Consider the following 21687-nt stretch of genomic DNA (forward strand, 5'->3'; position numbering starts at 1 on the left):
TGACACCTCCGATTTACCCTTCTCCCTCTCAAAGTGTAGAAGAACTTATCATATTATGATCACTACCTCCTAATGTCTCCTTAACCTCAAGTTCCCTTTATCAAATCCGGTTCATTACACAACATTAAATCCAGAATTGCCTTCTCCCGGGTAGGCTCCAGTACAAGCTGCTCTAAGAATCCATCACGGAGACACTCCACAAACTCCCTTTCTTGGGGTCCAGTCCAACCTGATTTTCCCAGTCTACCTGCATGTTGAAATCTCCCATAACAACCCTAGCATTACTTTTACTACATGCCAATTTTAACTCTTGATTCAACTTGCGCCCTATATCCAGGCTACTATTTGGGGGCCTGTAGATTAGTCCCATTAGGGTTGTTTTACTCTTACAATTCCTTAGTTCTATCCGTACTGACTCCACATCTCCTGTTTCAATGTCACCCCTTGCAAGGGACTGAATTTTATTCCTCACCAACAGGGCAACCCCACCCCCTCTGCCCACCTGTCTGTCTTTTTGATATGAGGTATACCCTTGAATATTCAGTTCCCAGCCCTGGCCCTCTTGCAGCCATGTCTCAGTAATTCCCACAACATCATACTTGCCAGTTTCTAACTGAGCCTCAAGCTCGTCCACTTTATTTCTTATACTTTGCGTATTCATATACAGCACTTTGACCTCTGTATTCAACTCCCCTCTCACTCCCCTCTCACTTCGGTCCCTATTGGCCTGACCTTACTCTCTTATCCCTTCTCAAACTTTCCTTCCCATTATTCGGGAATTTTTTGTAACTTTTCCTGCACTCACTTCTCCTTTAATTCCCTCAATCCCTTCCCCCCCCCACTATTTAGTGATTGGCAAATTGGGAGTATAAAGATGGAGTTAAAGGAGAAGTGAGTACAGGAAAAGTTACAAAATACCATCTTTCATCTGCACTACATTCCTACCCATGATCTCTCCTGAGATTCCAGGTGGTCCAAGGCACTAATTATCCCACCCTCAACAAAATCTACCCAACCCAGTTCCTGAAGGACCCAATCCAGCCTTCTTATCTTTCTCCTACAATCCCCAATGGAGACTCATCACCAAACTCCTGCACTTCAGCCCCTCACCTCATCCAATCCTTTTGCTCTCTGACTGCTTACCCAAAATCACTGGCTTTCTTTCTTTTGCACCCGCCCGCCCACCTCCTCCTCATTACGTGGCACATTCTTATTAATAAGAATTATTATTAATAAGTATGTGCTACAACCGTTCAGTGACATCCAAAAAATTAACAATGTCCCTGTTGTTTTTATTAAGAATAAAAGTCTGGAGTTCGCAAATTGTTTTTTATTAAGAACAAAAACAGCTATCTAATGAATTTTATAAATGCATGACACACACTTATATCACCTCACTATCATAATGACCATAAATGTTTGCAATAAATAATATTTTCTACTCCATAATATTGCTTAGGCCTTATCACAAGATTTCGATATCCTGTTGGATTAATGGGAAGATGCATTCCTGCAACAGCTGGCTTCAGCTATGGTAATGTATACTATTCCTTAAATCAGTGTGTGTGTGTGTGTGTGTGTGTGTGTGTGTGTGTGTGTGTGTGTGTGTGTGTGTGTGTGTGTGTGTGTGTGTGTGTGTGTGTGTGTGTGTGTGTGTGTGTGTGTGTGTGTGTGTGCATGCGTGTACATATAAATATCCTAAATCTCATTTCTCCTGGTATTAAGACAGTAAATATAAAATATGAGACGGGAAGAATTAAGAGTTAACTAACGGGAGGCACAATGGAGCAGCTGATAGAGCGTGACCCTGGGTGCTCTCTGTGTGGAGTTAGCAAATCCTCCCTGTGACCACATGGCTTTCCTCCCGTTTCCTCCCACGTTACAAAGACACACAAGTTTGTAGGTTCATTGGCCTCCGTAAATTGCCCCTAGTGTTTAAGGAGTGGATGAGACGGTGGTAAAACACAGAACTAGTATGAACAGGTTGTTGTGGACTCGGTGGGCTGAAGGGCCTGTTTCCATTCTGTATCTTTTAATTAATATATTCCACTGCTCTACTGTGATGTGGCTTTCAGATAATCTGCATTGTGCTTGAAAAGGGTAGTGTATAGGCTGGCCTGCCTCCACAGTGACACATCTGTTGCCTCTGTAAGTTGCCCCGGGTGTGTAGGGAGTGGATGAGAAATGGGACAACATAAACGAGCAATTGATGGTTGGCATGGATTCAATGGGCTGAAGGGCTTATTTCCATGCTGTGTCTCTAAACCAAACTTCATGTTAGTTTAAGATGGGGCACACAAACAGCAGACCACAAGGAACAGGCAGCCAGTTGCAGCTCCTTTATGGGCGGGTTTTACCACTTCACACCACCACCCTTGTTTATCTTCTAATCATTTTTCTCAGGCAAACACACGAATGGGAAAATCTCCCCCTTTAATTTTCATAAAGATTATTCGACGTTTCATTTGAAGAGGTGTTGAAGAGTTACAGGTTGAAGATCCACTTGGATTCTCCAGCTCATCTGTTGTAACTTAAGCAAAAGAGTCGCAGCCCTTCCAGCAGAAGAGTGAGAAAGACACGTTGATGTTCAGAGGCCTGGCATTCATAAAGGGATATGGGCCAAACACAGGAAAATGGGTCGAGTTTAGATGGAGCATCTTGGTTGGCATGGATGAGCTGGGCTGAAGGGCCTGTTTCTGTGCCATATGATTCTATCCTCGACCACACCATCTCTGAGCCTTTCCACTTTCATTTGTTGATTGTGTGGGCCTATTTCATATTTTAATTGATGAATCTGGATGAAACATTTCCATGCTGACCAATATAGCTGATTTTTTTTCCTCCACAGAAAAGTGGGAAATCAACACGTCGGAACTGACTTTCATGAAGGAGCTGGGGAGCGGCCAGTTTGGGATGGTGCGTCTCGGAAAATGGAGAGCAACACATAAAGTAGCAATCAAAACTGTTTTTGAAGGTTCCATGTCAGAAGAGGATTTTATTGAGGAAGCTAAGGTCATGATGTAAGTGCTGTTGATCATATAGAAAGAGCAGTGGGTACTTGTGTGGGTTTTTTTTTTAAAAGACATAGGCATGGAGATTCACTTAGTGCAGAAAATCAATCCACATGTTACTGACCTTGAACAATCCTCTGATATCAGACAATTATCACATTTATTTCTATTGGAATTCCCAGTTTTTCTAGTTAGGGCAGATTGCATTCAGAAGCTAAAAATGTTTTGCTGCTTCAGGACTAGAAAATGAGGAAAACCTGAAAGTGGAAGGAATTGACAAGAAGCCATCCTGTAAACATCCATTATCATACATCTCCATTATTGTGTAGTGGTGCATTTTGGGATGTCAAAGAGGGCTAACACATTTGAAGTCAATGGTAGGGCATTAAGGAATTAGATGAACAGCGAGACTTCTGGGTAAAAGTCCACAGTCCCCTGAAGGTGGCAATACCGGTCATTAGGGTTGTGAAGAAATATGGCAACAACCAATCAATAATAATGACATTCTGGAGAAACTCAGCGGGTGCAGCAGCATCTATGGAGCGAAGGAAATAGGCAACGTTTCGGGCCGAAACCTTTACTTGCAGCAGCATGACAGGTTTTTTAAACACTGTATGTGTTTAACAATAGTGAAGTGAAGTTCAATAAATTAAAAAAAGCCAACATAGTGCAAAAAAAAGCCCAGAACAAATCCCAAATGCAACCAAGGCAATCTGCAGTTGGGAGTTGAGCTTGGGTTATTAGTGTGCAATGGCCTGATGGTTGTTGGGGAAAAGCTGTTCCTGAAGCTGGAGGTTACATGTTGGCTGCTTAGGTCAGGGAATAGAATATAAGGGTTGGTTCACGGAAGATTGTAGTCCTTGTCACCACACTATAGGAAGGACATGACTGTACTGGAAAGAGGCTAAAGGAGATTCATCATGGTTTCTCCTGGATTGGCGACTGTAATTACAGAGAGAGATTTTATAGGCAGGGCCTGTTTTCTTTAGCATGAAGGGGTAACCTGATGGAGGTATATAAGATTATGAGAGGCATCAATAGGGTAGATAATCTTTTTTTCCCTGGGTAGGAGTATCACAAACAAGAGATCTGAGACTTCAGATGAGAGGAAAGTTTTAAAGGGGATCGGAGAGGTATTTTATTTATACATAGGTTGATATCTGGAACTTGCTGTCAGAGAGGAGGCGGAATTAAATACAATTATTATGTTTAAGAGGCAATTAAACAGGCAATGAAATAGTCATGGTATGGAAGGATATGGTCCTAATGCAAGCAAATGGAATTAGTTTAGATGGGTAAAAAAGGTGAGTACAGACATTATGGGCTGAAGGGCCCATTTCCCTGATGTATGACTATGACTCTTACAGATAAATAATGTTTTTTTGGTGTAAATGCATTAGATCGCATCAAATAAATATATACAGATACCAGTGTCACAATTCATAACTGCTCTCACCAATTTAAAATAAAACATTCAAAATTTTTCAAAAACTGTCTGGAATCCCAAAATGAAATAGAAAATTATGGAAAACCTCATCGGATGAAGCAATACATGCAGAGAGAAACAGAATTAACAGCTCAAAAGGCTCTGATGAATGGTTGTCAACCTCAAACATTAGTTCTGTTTCCATCTCCACAGATACAGCCTGACCAGCTAAATATTTCCAGCAATCTTTGATATAAAGTCTTGGATATTCCGATTCAAAATAATCCCACGTGTTAACAGGGCTATGTGGATTTTACATTTTACCCCCTAATCCAATAATGTAATTGGCTACTCACGTACTTCTTTCCTTCCACAGGAGATTGTCTCACCCAAACCTGGTTCAACTTTATGGAGTTTGCACACAGCAGAAGCCAATCTGTATAGTTACTGAGTTCATGGAGAATGGCTGCCTACTCAATTACCTGCGACAGAGACAAGGCCGACTGAACAAAGATGTCTTATTAGGTATTTGTGAGGATGTGTGTGAAGGGATGGCATATCTTGAGAGGAACCACTTCATTCACCGGGACTTGGTAAGATTTCTCTCAACAATCAAAACCTGGGGCAGTGGAGTTTAAACTAGCAATTTACTAGGATGGCATTAAGAAATATCAATGGTGTCGGAAATACTACATCTTGAGGAAATGAGACTTGTTCTAGCAGGAAAACAAGAGCAATTCTTAAGAGTATGGTCACCTTTCATTAATTTGTTACGGGTGTAATATGGTGCAACACAACCCTGGAAAATAATTATTTATTCGATAATTAGAATTAGGTGATGGGTGTGAATCGTCAGGAATTAGGTACATTCCCTTTCCTTCTTGCTTAGCCTTACCTTTTTTAGATTCCTTACTTATTTTCTTTTTCGTTTCTCAAGGCCCCCTTTTCTGTGGGGCCTTTTTCTTCCCACATTCTCAAGCACGCAGTCTACTAAACCAGTATCATTCACTTAACGCCAACTACTGCGGACTACACTCCACTACTATCCTCACTCTTTGCTTCTTTCTCTCTTTTCCTTTCTCTTTTTCTATTATAGCTTAAAGTTTGAAAAAAAAGAAGTTGTACAGGAAATGTAATTCAATTCAATTCAATGTATTTGTCATTTGGACCCCTATGTTGCATATTGTGATTAAGATGTGTATGTACATTGCTTCTCATAAAATTAAAAAATAAATAAATAAATCAATGGTTGTAGGTGATATATCCAACAAGAGTATCACATCTAGCTTAGTTTAGTTTAGTTTATTCTAGAGATTCAGCATGGAAACAGGCCTTTTGGCCACTGAGGTCCACGCTAACCAGCGTACACTAACACAATCCCACTGAGTCCACTCTAACCAGCGTACACTAACACAATCCTACACACACACTAGGGACTATTTATAATCTTTACTGAAGATATTGGGGATCATGACAGTAGCCTCCTCCTGGCGATCCCTGGAAGTGACGACGTGATGGACTCTGTGACGTGTCGGGTGACAATTCTGTCAACATGTTGGACGATGACAGAAGCCAACAGCAAGCTACATCGTCTGACACACGTGCAAACAAACTGAAGATAGTTAACCTACAAACCTGTAAGCTGTTTTAATGTGGAGGAAAACGGAGCACCCGGGGAAAACCCACGCATTCACAGGGAGAGGGTAAAAACTCCATACAGACAGCACCCATAGTCAGGATCGACCCTGGGTCTCCGGCACTGTAAGGCAGCAACCCTACCGCTGTGCCAACGTGCCACATTAAATAGTTCTCACCAGGTGCCAACTTGTTCATAATTCTCCCAAAGCATTTTTCCTGAATTAATCTCCCTCTAGTCCCTCTCCTTGCACCTGCTCCAAAGCTCAGCTTGTCAATAGGTTCCATCTCCTTTCCCCATACCTTTAGCAGTGTTGCACCTTTCAACTTCAAGCCTCACTTCCAAAAATCCTTTGTGAGTCCATCAAATTGGGTCATAAATTTATAACCAATCTGTTAGAAACTATGAAATTCACTTTCTAATGTTTTCTTGTAACCAGGCTGCAAGGAATTGTTTGGTCAGTGACAAGAATGTGGTGAAGGTTTCCGATTTTGGAATGGCAAGGTAAGTTGTTTAGCTGATTCACAATTCTGACTAAAGTTTGCATTCTTATTGAGCTACTTACCACCTTCTTACTATTTAATGTTGCTGCTGGAGTCATTGATAGGGAATAATCTCTCCAAGAATCCCCAAAAGTGCAAGTTTTAAAGCATTCAGAAGCATAAGATAGGACCATTGTTCTCTTCCAGGTATATTTAATATCTCTGGACAATGTATTCCATGTGTCATTTTATCCTTTTGATAAAAATGGCTTAATAATATATACATTTATCTTGCTAAAAATGTTGAAAAATAATTCTTGATATGGGAAATCATTAACATATCAAAATTCACCATTGTTACAAATCAGGTACCCGCATCAGTTTGTAACTCTTTGGGTCACTCAAATGCTTTGTAACTGTTAAAAGCACAAAATTAATTTTGGTTAAAAGCAATTAGTAAAATATTGACCTATAAAGTTAACTACACCAAAACATGTGGGCTTGGGGGTCAGAGCACGTAATGAATCACATGGTCACAGGAAACATTTATGCTGGAAACTTATTATAAGGAGTCAAATGTGATGGACATTAAGTGCACGTGCATTTTGTTCAAAAGTGTTTCAGTGAAACATTTTGGGATGGTTTCACTATACTAAAGATGCCTCATAAATAGATGCTGTTGCAGTTCTTTATCCATAATAAAGTACATTTTCTCAATGCCGTGCATGTAATCACCAGTCTACATTTTGTTAATGTCTCTGTTGTGGTATGTGTTTGTGAATGTAGGTGCAGATGCAGAAAGTTATAGACCGGATGTTATTTTGAAAAGCCCCTTTCCTGAGAGGCGTCTCAGCACTCTCTTACCAAAAGGAAATAGTTATTCATTGTAGTGCATTCGTGAACTTTGAATATCAACTATTATGAACTTAGAATATGAATGTCAAATTTAAACTGCTATTCATTACAAAATCGAATTATTAAGCTTGATGGGAATCTTAATTTCAAGGGAAAAAACCAGATCAATAATGGTGCATTGCTAATTAGTACAAAGAGAAGACTGCATTGCCATGTGTTTAAGAGGGAACTGCAGATGCTGGAGAATCGAAGGTTACACAGAAAAGCTGGAGAAACTCAGCGGGTGCAGCAGCATCTATGGAGCGAAGGAAATAGGCAACGTTTCGGGCCAAAACCCTTCTTCAGACTGATCAGGGGTGGGGGTAGGTGGGGACAAGAAAGGGAAAAGGAGGAGTAGCCAGAAGGCTGGAGGGTGGGAGGAGACAGCAGGGGAGCTGAGGAAGGGGAGGAGACAGCAAGGACTAACAAAATTGGGAGAATTCGATGTTCATGCCCCGGGGGTGCAGACTCCCCAAACGGAATATGAGGTGCTGCATTGCCATATTTGGCAAAGGAAGTGACCTCTGCACCAGATAGCATGAAATATGCCACAAGCCTACTGCGGAATATAAATAGGTGGGCAAAGGACATTGGATGTTTTGGGAATGAGTTTCCAGGGGATTCTTCATGTTGTCTTCTGTAACGTTAGTAGTTGCTTCAAAAGCCCAGAAGAGTTTGTGAAAAAGGAGTTTAACAATGTGAATAACTTTCACAGCTTGTAATGACTCGGCTCTGTTAAACATTGGCTAATTTAAGTTCTATGAACTTAAAGGCACAGCAATTTAAAAACATGTATTGTTTGAAAACTAATGCTTGGAGTTTCAATCATTAACCATAATGGTGAAGTAATTGGGTTCCTGTAAAATGTATGTTTAAAATCCAGGGTGATTATTTTCCAGGTACGTTCTTGATGATGAGTACACCAGCTCAACCGGCTCCAAATTTCCTGTGAAATGGTCACCACCTGAGGTCTTCCACTTTTCTAAATTCAGCAGTAAATCAGATGTCTGGTCATTCGGTAAAATAATTTCTGCTTATTCATTGAGCTTGTGGCTGATCATGTTTAGAGAGTCATAGAGTATACAGTGTGGAAACAGGCCCTTTGTCCCAACTTGCCCACGTCGCCCAACATGTCCCATGTACCATCTGCCTGTGCTTGGTCCATATCTCTCTAAACCTATTCTATCCATTGTACCTAAATATAGTGATAATACCTGCCTCAACTACCTCCTCCGGCAGCTTGCTCCATACACCTATCACCCTATGTGTAAATTAGTTGCTCCTCAGGTTGCTATCTCTTTTCCCCCCTCTCCTTAAAACTTTATCATCTGGTTCTTGATTCCCCAACTCATGATAAAATACATTTTCCCTATCTATTAGGGCCAAATGATCTAATTCTGTTCATATCACTTATGACATTACTTATGATCTTGTACACCTTTATAAGATCAACCCTCATCCTCCTGTGCCCCATACTCCTACATTTTAACAAAAAAGTGCAAAATACAAAAGAAAGTCATGAATACCATAAAGAACGGGTTGTTTGTCCTGTTTTCTCTGTGTGATATCTAATGAGCTGAGAGTAAGGTTGAAAGAAAGCTACTGATGATCATTTTTGGCACTCGGCATATCTAGGTGATCAGGCAATTGGTAACGCAGATCAATGTTCATCTAAATTGCCAACTCAGCAGATCAATGTTAAGCATATAATATATAATTCTAACCTGTACTTGTTTGGAGCATGGGTGGAAACTGGAGAACCTGCGGGGAAACCCACGCGGTCACAGGGACAACATACAAACTCCATACAGACAGCATCCGTAGTCAGAAGCGAACCTGGGTCTCTGGAGCTGTGAGGCAGCAACTCGACCGCTGTGCCACCCTGTTTCCCACATTACTGGACTAATTTCTAAGGGTGGATTGGAAAAAAATGTTTTTGACCTCATAAATAGGTAACCCTATTTAATACATAATAAATAGATTAAAACAGCCACTACTGAATGCCACAGAAACAATTATGAGTATATAATTGTGACTCAGCTTAACTCAAACCCATAATGAGTGTTGTTACAGTCCCTGTAATGAATTTGCAACAGATGTGAGAGGAACTTTCTTTGCCTCAGCCCTGCAGGTCAGGACGCAAAGGACCTAAAGGAAGTCAATTTCCAGACTCCTGCCTCCATTTGGATAACTCTCTGTTGATCCCTGGTTTCTATGTCTTTTCTCTTCAGGTGTTCTGATGTGGGAAGTTTTTACTGAGGGTAGGATGCCCTTTGAGAACAAATCGAATGCTGAGGTTGTTGATGAGATATCTCGAGGAGAACGGCTTTACCGACCATCCCACGCATCGCCCGTGGTGTTCCAGGTCATGTACAGCTGCTGGCACGAGGTTCGTCCCAATCGCGTCTACTTGTGCTGCTTTCATCATTGTGACAGGAGGATATCTTCATTTCAATCAAAATTGTTTCACTGAGTTTCCTTTTATGTCAAATATTGCAAACAATTATGCATATTATGGCACTATAACGTCTTGTGTTTAGATGAGGTGGATGAGGAATTTCCACAGGAAGGATCTGGAAGTTGAGGGGACTATCCAGTTTTGCTTGAGTTATACCCATTAAAAGTAACAAAGGCAGTTCATTCATCATCAGCCGCTCATGTACTTATGGAGGGACATTTTGCTGAAGCCTCTAGTGAGATTTAGTGATATCAGTTAAGAGCTCATGTCTTCCCTTTTTTTTTTTTTTTCAAAAAATTTATTCAATTATTAAAAAATAATATTTACACTACAATAAAACAAGCCAGAACCCACCACCATAAATACAATACAAACATATATCCGTAATAAACTACTATACAATTATGATACAATCCTTATTGAGGATACATTCAACACCCTGCGGAGCCCAGCGGTCCCGGAACTCCCTCAGGGTGCCCACAGACAGGGCGTATTCCCTTTCTAATCCCACCCGGGCACGGACGTAACCCCGGAAAAGGGGATCATGTCTTCCCTTGGTGTCCTAATAAAAACCTAAAACATTAACAAAAAAGCTGATCAATCTGAAAGAGCATCGATTATCTTCCTGTGGAAGCCGAATATTTCCATTGAAAAACACCGATTTTCGTCAGGCCTTTTAAAATCTTCTCATGGTAATATTTAGTTTAGTTTAGAGGTACAGCATAGAAACAGACCCTTCGGTCCACCATGTTCACCATTGATCACTTTCACACGAGTTCAATGTTATCCCACTTTCTCATCCATTGCTTACATACTAGGGTCAGTTACAGAGGCCAAATAACCTACAAACCCTGCGCATCATTAGGAGGAAACCGGAGCACCCGGAGAAAACAGAAGCAGTGACAGGGAGAACATACAAACTCCACACAGCACCATCATGGTTTTCTGCATCTCTGGAACACCGACAGGTGTATAGACTGGAGTTGAGTGTGTGGGTGATGTTGGGGCCTTGAAGAAACATTGATATAGGATGGTTCATAGCACAGCCTTTTCCTACAAGTTAAAGGTGGTGGAATTCGTAGTTTGGGGATTTCTACACTTCCTGAGTATATGCCAATGAACGTGTTCCCATAGAATTTGGGACCTTAAACATTTATTAAATATAATTGTTATAGCACAATAATTTTATGAATATAAAGCATGCACTATACATTAAACAATCAAATATCCTCCAAAGCTTTGGTGCTAATCTCACCAGTTTGTGTAAATCATGATACAGCAACAGTGTTGAGACTAATTGAAAAGATATCTGTTACTACTGACAAGTGCATTGACAATTTAGTTGGGGTCAAATATTTTAATGTTTCCGCCACCCAAGTGATCATTCTTATGAATTTTGCGCAACTGTAGCCTTTTGATCATGAAATGTTGCTTTATTTGAATAACTCTATCCATAGCAGTTGCTACAGCAGAGGGCATTTTTTGTGTTCATTGTTTCTTTAACATCATGCATGTTTAAAAACGCAAGAAATGTAATGGCAGAAACAAGGAATTGCAGAGGCTGGTCCTTACACAAAAGGACACAAAGTGTTGGAGTGACTAAAGGGCCTGTCCCACTTACGTGTCCTTGGCATGGAAATTACGCGACCTCGTGGTGGCGTTGAGGCGCAGGGTATCGTATGGCCGCGCGGGGCCGGTCCCACTTAGAAGCGCGGGAGGGTATGGAGTTGTGCGAGACATTGCGCGAGGCTCCGACATTTTTGTAGTAAACGAAATCTTCGCGCACCAACGGCCTGTTGTGTAACTGACGGCCAAAGTGGGACAGGCCCAAGACCCTGGCACGACGCAACATCTCACCTCCAACAGCAGCAGAAGCAGGCAAACGATTGCCGGACTCGGCCTGAGGCTCACAGCCGTTGTGGTCCAGATCCGCCCCCACTTCTACTCCCAGAGCGGGGCCAAAAAAATTGAAGATGGACACAAAATGCTGGAGTAACTCAGCGGGACCGGCAGCATCTCTGGAGAGAAGCAATGGGTGACGTTTTGGGTCAAGACCTTTCTTTTCAGACTGAAGAAGAGTCTCGACACGAAACGTCACCCATTGCTTCTGTCCAGAGATGCTACCGGTCCCGCTGAGTTACTCCAGCTTTGTGTCCATCTTCAAATGATGTCACACGCTCCAGGCAGCTGTGCGTACGCATGTAATCGCTCACGACCTTCGCGGGACTGTCGCAGCTCAACGAGACAACGAGGTCGCGCACATTTGCATGCCAAGGACACGTAAGTGGGACAGGCCCTTTACTCCTGCATTTTGTGTCTATCTTCAATTTTCTTGGCCCACCGCTCTGGGAGTAGAAGTGGGGGCGGATCCGGACCACAACGGCCGTGAGCCCCAGGCCGAGTTCGGCGATCGTTTGCCTGCTTCTGCTGCTGTTGAAGGTGAGACGTTGCGTCGCGCCAGGGTCTTGGGCCTGTCCCACTTTGGCCGTCAGTTACGCGACAGGCTGTTGGCGCGCGAAGATTTTGTTCACTACAAACATTTTGGAGCCCCGCGCGATGTCGCGCACAACTACATACCCCTCCGCGCTTCTCAGTGGGACCGGCCCTGTGCGCCTCAACGTGACCACGAGGTCGTGTAATTTGCGTGCCAAGGACAGGTAAGTGGGACAAGCCCTTAAGCGAGTCAGGTACAGGAGCATCTCTGGAGAACATGGATAGGTGATGGTTCGGGTCAGGACCCTTTTTCAGACTCAAGTCAGTCTGAAGAAGGGTCCCGACTTGAAACGTCACCTATCCATGTTCTCCAAAGCTGTTGCCAAATTAGGGTATGTATTAACCAGAAAGTGGGTCTTCTCTAATAATCTGCTTCTCCAGTACATTTGTTCTCTTCCTGATAATATAAATCCAATGCAGAGTGGCAGGGAGTCATTTGGGCAGCTCTGAATAATACAAGGACTTTGGCTTTGAAATGGGGCCAGTACCAATGAAAACTACAGAGCAGTTTCTGTACAGATGATACTCATCACTCTAACACATTTTCCAACCATTTTTCAGAAACCAGATGGGCGACCAAGCTTTCATGAATTATTGGACTCAATCAATGAGGTTGCTGTGAATGATCATAATTAAAAAAGCTTCCTACACGCTCAAAATGCTGGATTTAAATGATAAAATATTGAGAATCCTCAGAAAACATTCCAAGCAAGGTGTTGCATCTATTGATACTTTACCTCAAACATTCTGCTACAAAAAACAAGTGCTTCGAATCTCTGGAAGGTTATCTTTCATTCTCCCATCAGTTTGGCAAGCATTCAAATGCAATATTAAAGAAATATTCAGGAAAAGATATTAGAAAATCTTGTTAAAATGTATTAACTGTTATTTTTGTTTATTATACTATATTTGTGTAAAATAAATTCCAAAGAGATACATATGGTTCAAATACTATCTAAGTTACAGGTATATTTATATTCATATTTCTATTGGAATTGCTTTGTGCTGTTAGTATGTGTTACGGTTACCTAGCTATCTTTTGAAATGGCCATCAGTGTGATTCTTTAAAGTTATCACAGTTACCGGTGCATCACATAGTTACTAATCATTTTAAGCTGATAAAGCAGGACTTTATTGAACTTGATAAGATTACATTTAGATGTGCTAATTGTGATAACTACAATCACAAATGAGTACAAATTAGAGAGCACAACATTAAAAGTAGTAGTGCAAAGTGCTTAATTTGGAAATGCTCATCTTTACGTTGATCGGCCCGAAACGTTGCCTATTTCCTTCGCTCCATAGATGCTGCTGCACCCGCTGAGTTTCTCCAGCATTTTTGTGTACCCTCTCATCTTCACATTGTTCCTTCTGGCTAATACCACAAAAATGGTGTCATTAATCAGAAAGACCAGGAACAAGTTCACTACAGCAAATCAAAAAGAAGTTTTGAAACATTCATTCGTTAAAATGGAAATTTTTGGATATGTAAAAGAACAGAAACTTGTGCTTAAGTTTTGTTAAAACATACATGGGCTTAAGTTAATGCACGTTTATTTTATTAACTTTCTGGTGAAAGAGGAGCATTTTAGGACTGAAGTGAGCTTGTCCCACAATTAGGTTGTATTCGTTGACATGAATGCATAGTCTGGATTTTGTGGGGAAATGCTGGCATTTTCCTGTGTAAATCACAGCAAGTTTAGGGTTTCCAAAGCGTGTGTGTGTGTGACTTCAAATTTTCTGCGAGATGATAACTGTCACTTTCCCAACAATGATGTGACACTGGACTCCTTACTGTGCCCAGCAAGGCAGCTTGAACTTGCAACAATGCTCCAGCCCCTTTGCTAGCAAATCCAGTTGAAGAAACAGGCATGGTAGATTAAGGTGACAATATTGTTCGATTTTTTCTATTATATTTGTAAACACACTTCAAAGTATTCTAAGTGTTGTAGATTTTATGGGTAGAATTTTAATAGTCTGATATTTTTGATCAGTTTTTAAATTTTCCTAATGTTTAGAATTATTCAGAAATATTTGTATGCCTGTAAATTCAAAGCCTAGTACTGTTCTCTTCAGTGCCGTGGGATTGAAGCCAAGAGTCTGGCAGTTGCTACTGTATTACCTTTGGGTCAAATGGCACCAGATATGAAATGCATCTTGGTATTGTGTTGTCTTGCAAATTGTTGGGACTTCCACAGCAGGGACACAAATGATGGTGTTATTCACTTTCTGACCACATTGGCCTGAGTTGTTTGTCTTGGGTCAGAGACTCATACAGCAGAGAAACAGGCAATTCATACCAACTTGTCCTTGCCGACCAAGATGCCCCATCTATACTGGTCCTCCCTGCCCGCATTTGGCCCATATCCCTCTAAACCTTTCCTATCCATGTAATTGTCCGAATGTCTTTTAAATGTTGTTATGGTAACTGTCTCAACTATCTCCTCTAGCAGCTCGTTCCGTATACCTACCATCCTCTGTGTGGAAATTAAAGTTGCCCCTCAGGTTCCGAATAATCTTTCCACTCTTACCTTAAACCTTTTTGTTTTCCCCTACTCTGTGTAAAAGACTGTGCATCAACACTACATATTCCCCATATGTTCTTATTTCATTTCTATTCCCCTCATCATCCTCCAGAGCCTTCCTGAGAGATTTGCAGCTCTGAGAACCTGTCATGAGAGGATAATTAGTTTGTGAGTATATTCATTAAAGTTTAGAAGAATGGTCCTCATTTCTCTCCTGGTGTTGTTCCTGATAAGAACACATCATCAGAAACAGCAGCAGGGGTTAGTCTTTGTCCCATTGTGGACTGCACTGCCATTTGTCAGTCTCATGTCTGATCTTCTACCTCTCCTTTCCCACTTTCCCTCCATTCCCCTATTGTCCAGAAAACTATCAATCTCTGCTTTGAATGAACCACATATGAGCTACCGCAGGCTTTTAGAATTCAAATAATTCAACACCTCAGTGAAGTAATTCCACATCAGGCCTAATTAACCTACTGCAGCCAAAGGAATCATACTCCTTGCATCCAACCTGTTGAGCCCTTTTGTCATTAGCCCTTCTCATTCTTGCAAATTGTCAAGAATACAGGCCTGGTCCCCTCGTATAGCAACCCACCATCACTTGAACCAGGCCTGTCACATCTCACTGCAACCCCCTCCATGGAAAGTTTATATTATTTTTGCAGAGGAAATCAAAATTATGTTCAGCATTCTAAGTGTGGTCTTACCAGATCCCTGTTTAATTGCCGTAAGACCTTGTATATTCAAATCCTCTTGCGAATTAAAAACCAACAAAGCATTCATCCTCCTAATTGTTTGCTGAACTTTCAACAATTTGTGTGGAAGTGCTTCCAGGCTATTTTGAATTTCAACATTCCCCAAGACGATCCTCCTTTCCTCAATACTGCTGACTGGCTTGATCCCTGGGCTCGCCCACCCTCTCCTTAGCTTCAATGACCTCTTCCCTCCACCTCCAAACACCAGCAAAATGATCCATCACATGAATCCCATTGCTCTGAGATTTCCTGGCAAAATATCTTTGAGTGGCAGCTGAGGCAGACCATGTGTCTCGGTTGGGTTTGTGAATGGAAGGTCTGAGGCAGCTCAGAGCAATGCATTCTTCAGTAGCCTCTACCAGGTTAGAAGACGACAAATAAAATATTTTCCTGGTTTAGTCAGGGTGGTTGCACACACCTACTGCAGACCACAGATCCCAGTCTGCATCACGGCCATCTGTTTAATAATATACTCTGCTTAAGCAGTTTAAATTTTGTATGTGTATCCTATAACAGCAAAGAAAAGTTATTAACATGTAATAGAGATTATTTTTTATCATTTGATGAGATTTTTAGTGACTCTGTAGATAATGAATTGTGCCTGAAACATGTGTGAAGTATTTGTAAGTTTTATATCCAGTGTAGATGTGAAGATGTGGCATAATTGCAAGGAATTCTATTGAGATGTTTATTCTGTTCAATCAAATGTATAGATAATGAAGGCTGGTCCTAAGATTCCTCTTTGTTCAAATAAAGTTGTTGTTTGTGCAGAAATATTTTTGCTGTGTTTTGGGGTTAGGGAAATGAGGAAATAATAATAAATGGCAGGTACACAAAAATGCTGGAGAAACTCAGCGGGTGCAGCAGCATCTATGGAGCGAAGGAAAAAGGCAACGTTTCGGGCCTAAACCCTTCTTCAGACAGGGTTTCGGCCCGAAACGTTGCCCTCCATAGATGCTGCTGCACCCGCTGAGTTTCTCCAGTATTTTTGTGTACCTTCGATTTTCCAGCATCTGCAGTTCCTTCTTATAACCATATAACCATATAACAATTACAGCACGGAAACAGGCCATCTCGGCCCTACAAGTCCGTGCCGAACAACTTTTTTTCCCCTTAGTCCCACCTGCCTGCACTCATACCATAACCCTCCATTCCCTTCTCAACCATATGTCTATCCAATTTATTTTTAAATTATACCAATGAACCTGCCTCCACCACTTCCACTGGAAGCTCATTCCACACCGCTACCACTCTCTGAGTAAAGAAGTTCCCCCTCATATTACCCCTAAACTTCTGTCCCTTAATTCTGAAGTCATGTCCTCTTGTTTGAATCTTCCCTATTCTCAAAGGGAAAAGCTTGTCCACATCAACTCTGTCTATCCCTCTCATCATTTTAAAGACCTCTATCAGGTCTCCCCTTAACCTTCTGCGCTCCAGAGAATAAAGACCTAACTTATTCAACCTATCTCTGTAACTTAGTTGTTGAAACCCAGGCAACATTCTAGTAAATCTCCTCTGTACTCTCTCTATTTTGTTGACATCCTTCCTATAATTGGGCAACCAAAATTGTACACCATACTCCAGATTTGGTCTCACCAATGCCTTGTACAATTTTAACATTACATCCCAGCTTCTATACTCAATGCTCTGATTTATAAAGGCTAGCATACCAAAAGCTTTCTTTACCACCCTATCTATATGAGATTCCACCTTCAAGGAACTATGCACGGTTATACCCAGATCCCTCTGTTCAACTATATTCTTCAATTCCCTACCATTCACCATGTACGTCCTATTTTGATTTGTCCTGCCAAGGTGTAGCACCTCACATTTATCAGCATTAAACTCCATCTGCCATCTTTCAGCCCATTTTTCCAAATGGCCTAAATCACTCTGTAGACTTTGGAAATCCTCTTCATTATCCACAACACTCCCTATCTTGGTATCATCTGCATACTTACTAATCCAATTTACCACACCTTCATCCAGATCATTGGTGTACATGACAAACAACAAAGGACCCAACACAGATCCCTGAGGATCTCTTCTGGCCTATCTGCCAGTGATGGGGATCAGATTGGCATCTGAGGGAGGGGGAGCTGTCACAGTATTTACTCTGTCCTACTTAAAGAGTGTAAGAGCTGATAAAGGAACTATCTGAAGAAATCCCAAATATATCCACTCCAACATGAATCTTGTGGAGTGATGCATGTTGGATTGGATGAAAAATATTACAGATAGGATCCAAGGTGCTGCAGCATTTTAATTCAGCCATAATCTTTGTCAATGGTAAATGTTGGTGGCACAATTGCAAAATGCAAAAACATAAACATTACATACCTTTATGTGCTTCTATGAGAAATATGTGGGTGTTAACCTCCGATTTCCTGTACAGACGCTCATCATGTTTCCATTGCTATTCAGTTCACAAGGTACATTTCCTGTCAGTTGATTTGTGTTAAAGAAACTGAGGGGGAAGATAGAGAAGAGAGGACATAGCTTCAGTATGAAAGGATGTTTTTTAGGAAGGAGATGAGGAGAAATTTATTTAGAGGGTGGTGAATCTGTGGAATTCTTTGCCACAGAAGGCTGTGAAGGCTAAGTCAATGGATATTTTTAAGGTAGGGATAGATAGATTCTTGATTAGTCCAGGTGTTGGAGGTTATGGGGAGAAGGTAGATGAATGAGATTAGGAGGGAGGGATAGATCAGCCATGGTTGAATGGCGGAGTAGACATGATGGGCCGAATGGCCTAATTCTACTCCTATGACTTATGACCCGATGACCAAAGATGAAGAAAAGAAATGAAGGCAAAATCACCCAATGGATTACAAGTACGCCGGGATCTAATTGAAGCTTAAAAGTAAAATGGATTTTTTTGTTTTTATTCATCAATTAGTCAGAGGACATCAAAAATTATGTTTTTTTTGGTGAAACTACCTCCATCACCTTTTTAGGCAGTGCATTCCAGATTACAATCATCCATTTGTGTGAATAAAATTCTTCTTCAGATCCTCTCCAAACTTCCTTACCTATGCCTCTGTCATCGAGTCATAGAAGCATAAAAATTACACAATATGGAAACAGGTCCTATGGGTCAACTTGTCCATGCTAACCAAGGTGCCTGCCTAAGCTGGTCACAATAACCTATTTTAAATCTTTCCCATCCACAAATCTGTCCAAATATTTTTTTTATATAACCATATAACCATATAACAATTACAGCACGGAAACAGGCCATCTCGACCCTTCTAGTCCGTGCCGAACACGTATTCTCCCCTAGTCCCATATACCTGCGCTCAGACCATAACCCTCCATACCTTTCCCGTCCATATAACTATCCAATTTATTTTTAAATGATAAAAACGAACCTGCCTCCACCACCCTCACTGGAAGCTCATTCCACACAGCCACCACTCTCTGAGTAAAGACGTTCCCCCTCATGTTACCCCTAAACTTCAGTCCCTTAATTCTCAAGTCATGTCCCCTTGTTTGAATCTTCCCTACTCTCAGTGGGAAAAGCTTGTCCACGTCAACTCTGTCTATCCCTCTCATCATTTTAAAAACCTCTATCAAGTCCCCCCTTAACCTTCTGCGCTCCAAAGAATAAAGCCCTAACTTGTTCAACCTTTCTTTATAACTTAGTTGCTGAAACCAGCAACATTCTAGTAAATCTCCTCTGTACTCTCTCTATTTTGTTGACATGTATTGTAAGTGTACCTGCCTCCACTGCATCCTTGGGCTGCTGTTTTCATATCCCCACCACGCTCTGTGTGAAAAACTTCCCCCTTCAGCTCTCCTTTAAATCTTTCCCGTTACCTGTCCACTATCATTTTAGACTCCTATCCTGTGAACAAAAAAGACTATGACCATCTACCCTATCCAAGGCCAACATGAATTTATAAATCTCTATAAGGTAACCCCCTCAGCCGACTGCACTCCAAGGCAGGCACGGAAATCACTATTAAAATATGGAGGGGACCGGGCGACAGGGGGGACACAATTTCTTGGCGGCCGCGCGCGCATGCGTACACTCACACACACACTCGTGAGGCTTCGGAGGCTCAATCCAGCGCTAAATGCAGCTCAACTCTGCCTGTCTCGCTGAGTTAACCTACAGCCCTGCCTGGACTGATGGGACACCAGCGCTGCTTCTCCGTGCTGGCTATAAACCTGGGTGATATTTCCAGCAAGTCCAGGCAGGGCTGTAGGTTAACCCGGCGGGACAGGCAGAGTTGAGCTGGGTTTAGCTACCGCTGCTTCTCTGCACTGGCTGTGGACCTGGGGGCACCGCGTCCGTCAGACTCCTGACGTCTATGGCCATCTCCGGGCTTGGAGGGGAGCACTCGGGTGGGGACGGGGCAGCGCCGGAGAGCCAGGATCGATCCTGGCTGTGGATGAGGTGTAGGTCTGTGCCAAAAGTGTCTTGGCACATCTCCCTCCTCCAATCACCGCACCTATCCTCAGTCCCATCCCCCCTACTTCCGCCTCTGACTGACGCCTCCCTCCTCCAATGATCGCCCTGAATCATCATGTCCCGCCCCCTTTGCCTGCTGACCGACGTCTCTCTTGTCCAATCAGCGCCTTCGATCAGCTGTCCGGATTACAAAAAAATGGGGGGGATTGTCCCCCAACTCTCAAAACAGAGAGGGGGGGGGGCATGTCCCCCCGGGATTTCCACCCCTGCTCCGAGGAAAACAGTCCCAACCTTTCCAATCTCTCTTTATACAGTAACTACTTCAGCACTCCAGTTCCACCAACATCCTTGTGAAACATTTCTGCATTCTCTCTTGCTTAATCCTTCCTGAAGGAGGTGCTGAACAGAAAAATCAGTATGAGAATAGGAAGGGGAATTAAAATGATTAGCAACTGGGAGATCCAGCAGGCATTGGCAGACTGAGCAATAGTATTCAGCAACACTGTCGCCTAGTGTAAGCTTGGTCTCACCCATGTCAAGGAGGCCACACATTGGGAGCACCAAAATCAATGGATGAGGAAAAAGAGGTGCAAATGAACCTCTGTCCACCTGGAAGGGCTGCTGGGGTCCATGGATAGTCCACCCAGATGGAATAATAGAGAGTTCCCCTCATCCTTACCTTTCATCCCATAACCCCCATACAGTCTCCGTATTCTCTGACATTTCCTTGACCTTCAACATGACCTCATCACAAGTCACATCTTCCCATCCCCACCTCTATCCACAGAGACAATTCCCTCTGCAAATCCTTGCTTCACTCATCCCTTCCCATCCTAGACATCACCTCCAGAGGTACTTTCCCCTCCAACTCCAGGAGGGAGACACCCATTCCTGTACCTTCTCCCTCGTAAACCATCAGGGACCCCAGTAGCCCTTCCAGGTGAGACAGAGGTTTACGTGCATCTCCTCTAATCTGATCTAATGCATTTGGTGCTCCCCATGTGCTCTCCTATACAGCAGCGAGGACAAACGTAGACTAGGCGATCGTTTCACATGAACATGTACTCGGTCAGTCAAGGCCAACTGGATCTCCCGGTTGCTAACCATTCTCACCCCACTTCTCATTCACACCATTCTGTCTTGGGGCTCCTCTATTGCCAGAGTGAGGCCATGCACCAGCTGGAGGGACAGACTCATATTTTGTTTGAGTACCTTACAACCGAACAATATGAACATTGAATTATACTATTTAGGTAACTAACCTACTAACACACCCACTCCCCCTCCCTCCCATCCCTGTGTCCCATCTTGATGTGCACCCAGTTCTCCCTTTCCCCTGCCTCCGTTCAGTTATATTCACTGGCTTTATACTTCAAACCTCATCTCCTTATATCACTAACCATTGCCTTTTCGTCTCTAACCTTCCAAAAGGCATCACCTCACACTTGTCCAAATTAAATTAAAATTGTCATTCCCTTGCCCACAATGCCCAACCTTAAGTGACATTTTTCACTGTCTGCTATAATACCAATTATGGTGGTATCTGCAAACTAATTAATTGTGTCAGTTTCTTCTCATAACTGCAATAAT

General features: G+C 42.2%; 1 protein-coding gene across 1 annotated transcript in view; it reads left to right on the forward strand.

Moving 5' to 3' along the window:
* txk (TXK tyrosine kinase) overlaps positions 1–16545 on the forward strand; it is a 57177-nt gene extending 40632 nt beyond the window's left edge. The window contains exons 9-15 of the mRNA XM_055636614.1: positions 1460–1534; positions 2849–3020; positions 4814–5030; positions 6513–6577; positions 8349–8467; positions 9681–9838; positions 12962–16545. Coding sequence (XP_055492589.1) covers positions 1460–1534; positions 2849–3020; positions 4814–5030; positions 6513–6577; positions 8349–8467; positions 9681–9838; positions 12962–13036 — 881 coding nt within the window. The 3' untranslated portion in view covers positions 13037–16545. The remainder of the gene's footprint in view (positions 1–1459; positions 1535–2848; positions 3021–4813; positions 5031–6512; positions 6578–8348; positions 8468–9680; positions 9839–12961) is intronic.
* Positions 16546–21687: the final 5142 nt, after the last annotated feature.

This window comes from Leucoraja erinacea, chromosome 1, assembly GCF_028641065.1.
Source record: "Leucoraja erinacea ecotype New England chromosome 1, Leri_hhj_1, whole genome shotgun sequence".
Classification (NCBI taxonomy): Eukaryota; Metazoa; Chordata; class Chondrichthyes; order Rajiformes; family Rajidae; genus Leucoraja; species Leucoraja erinaceus.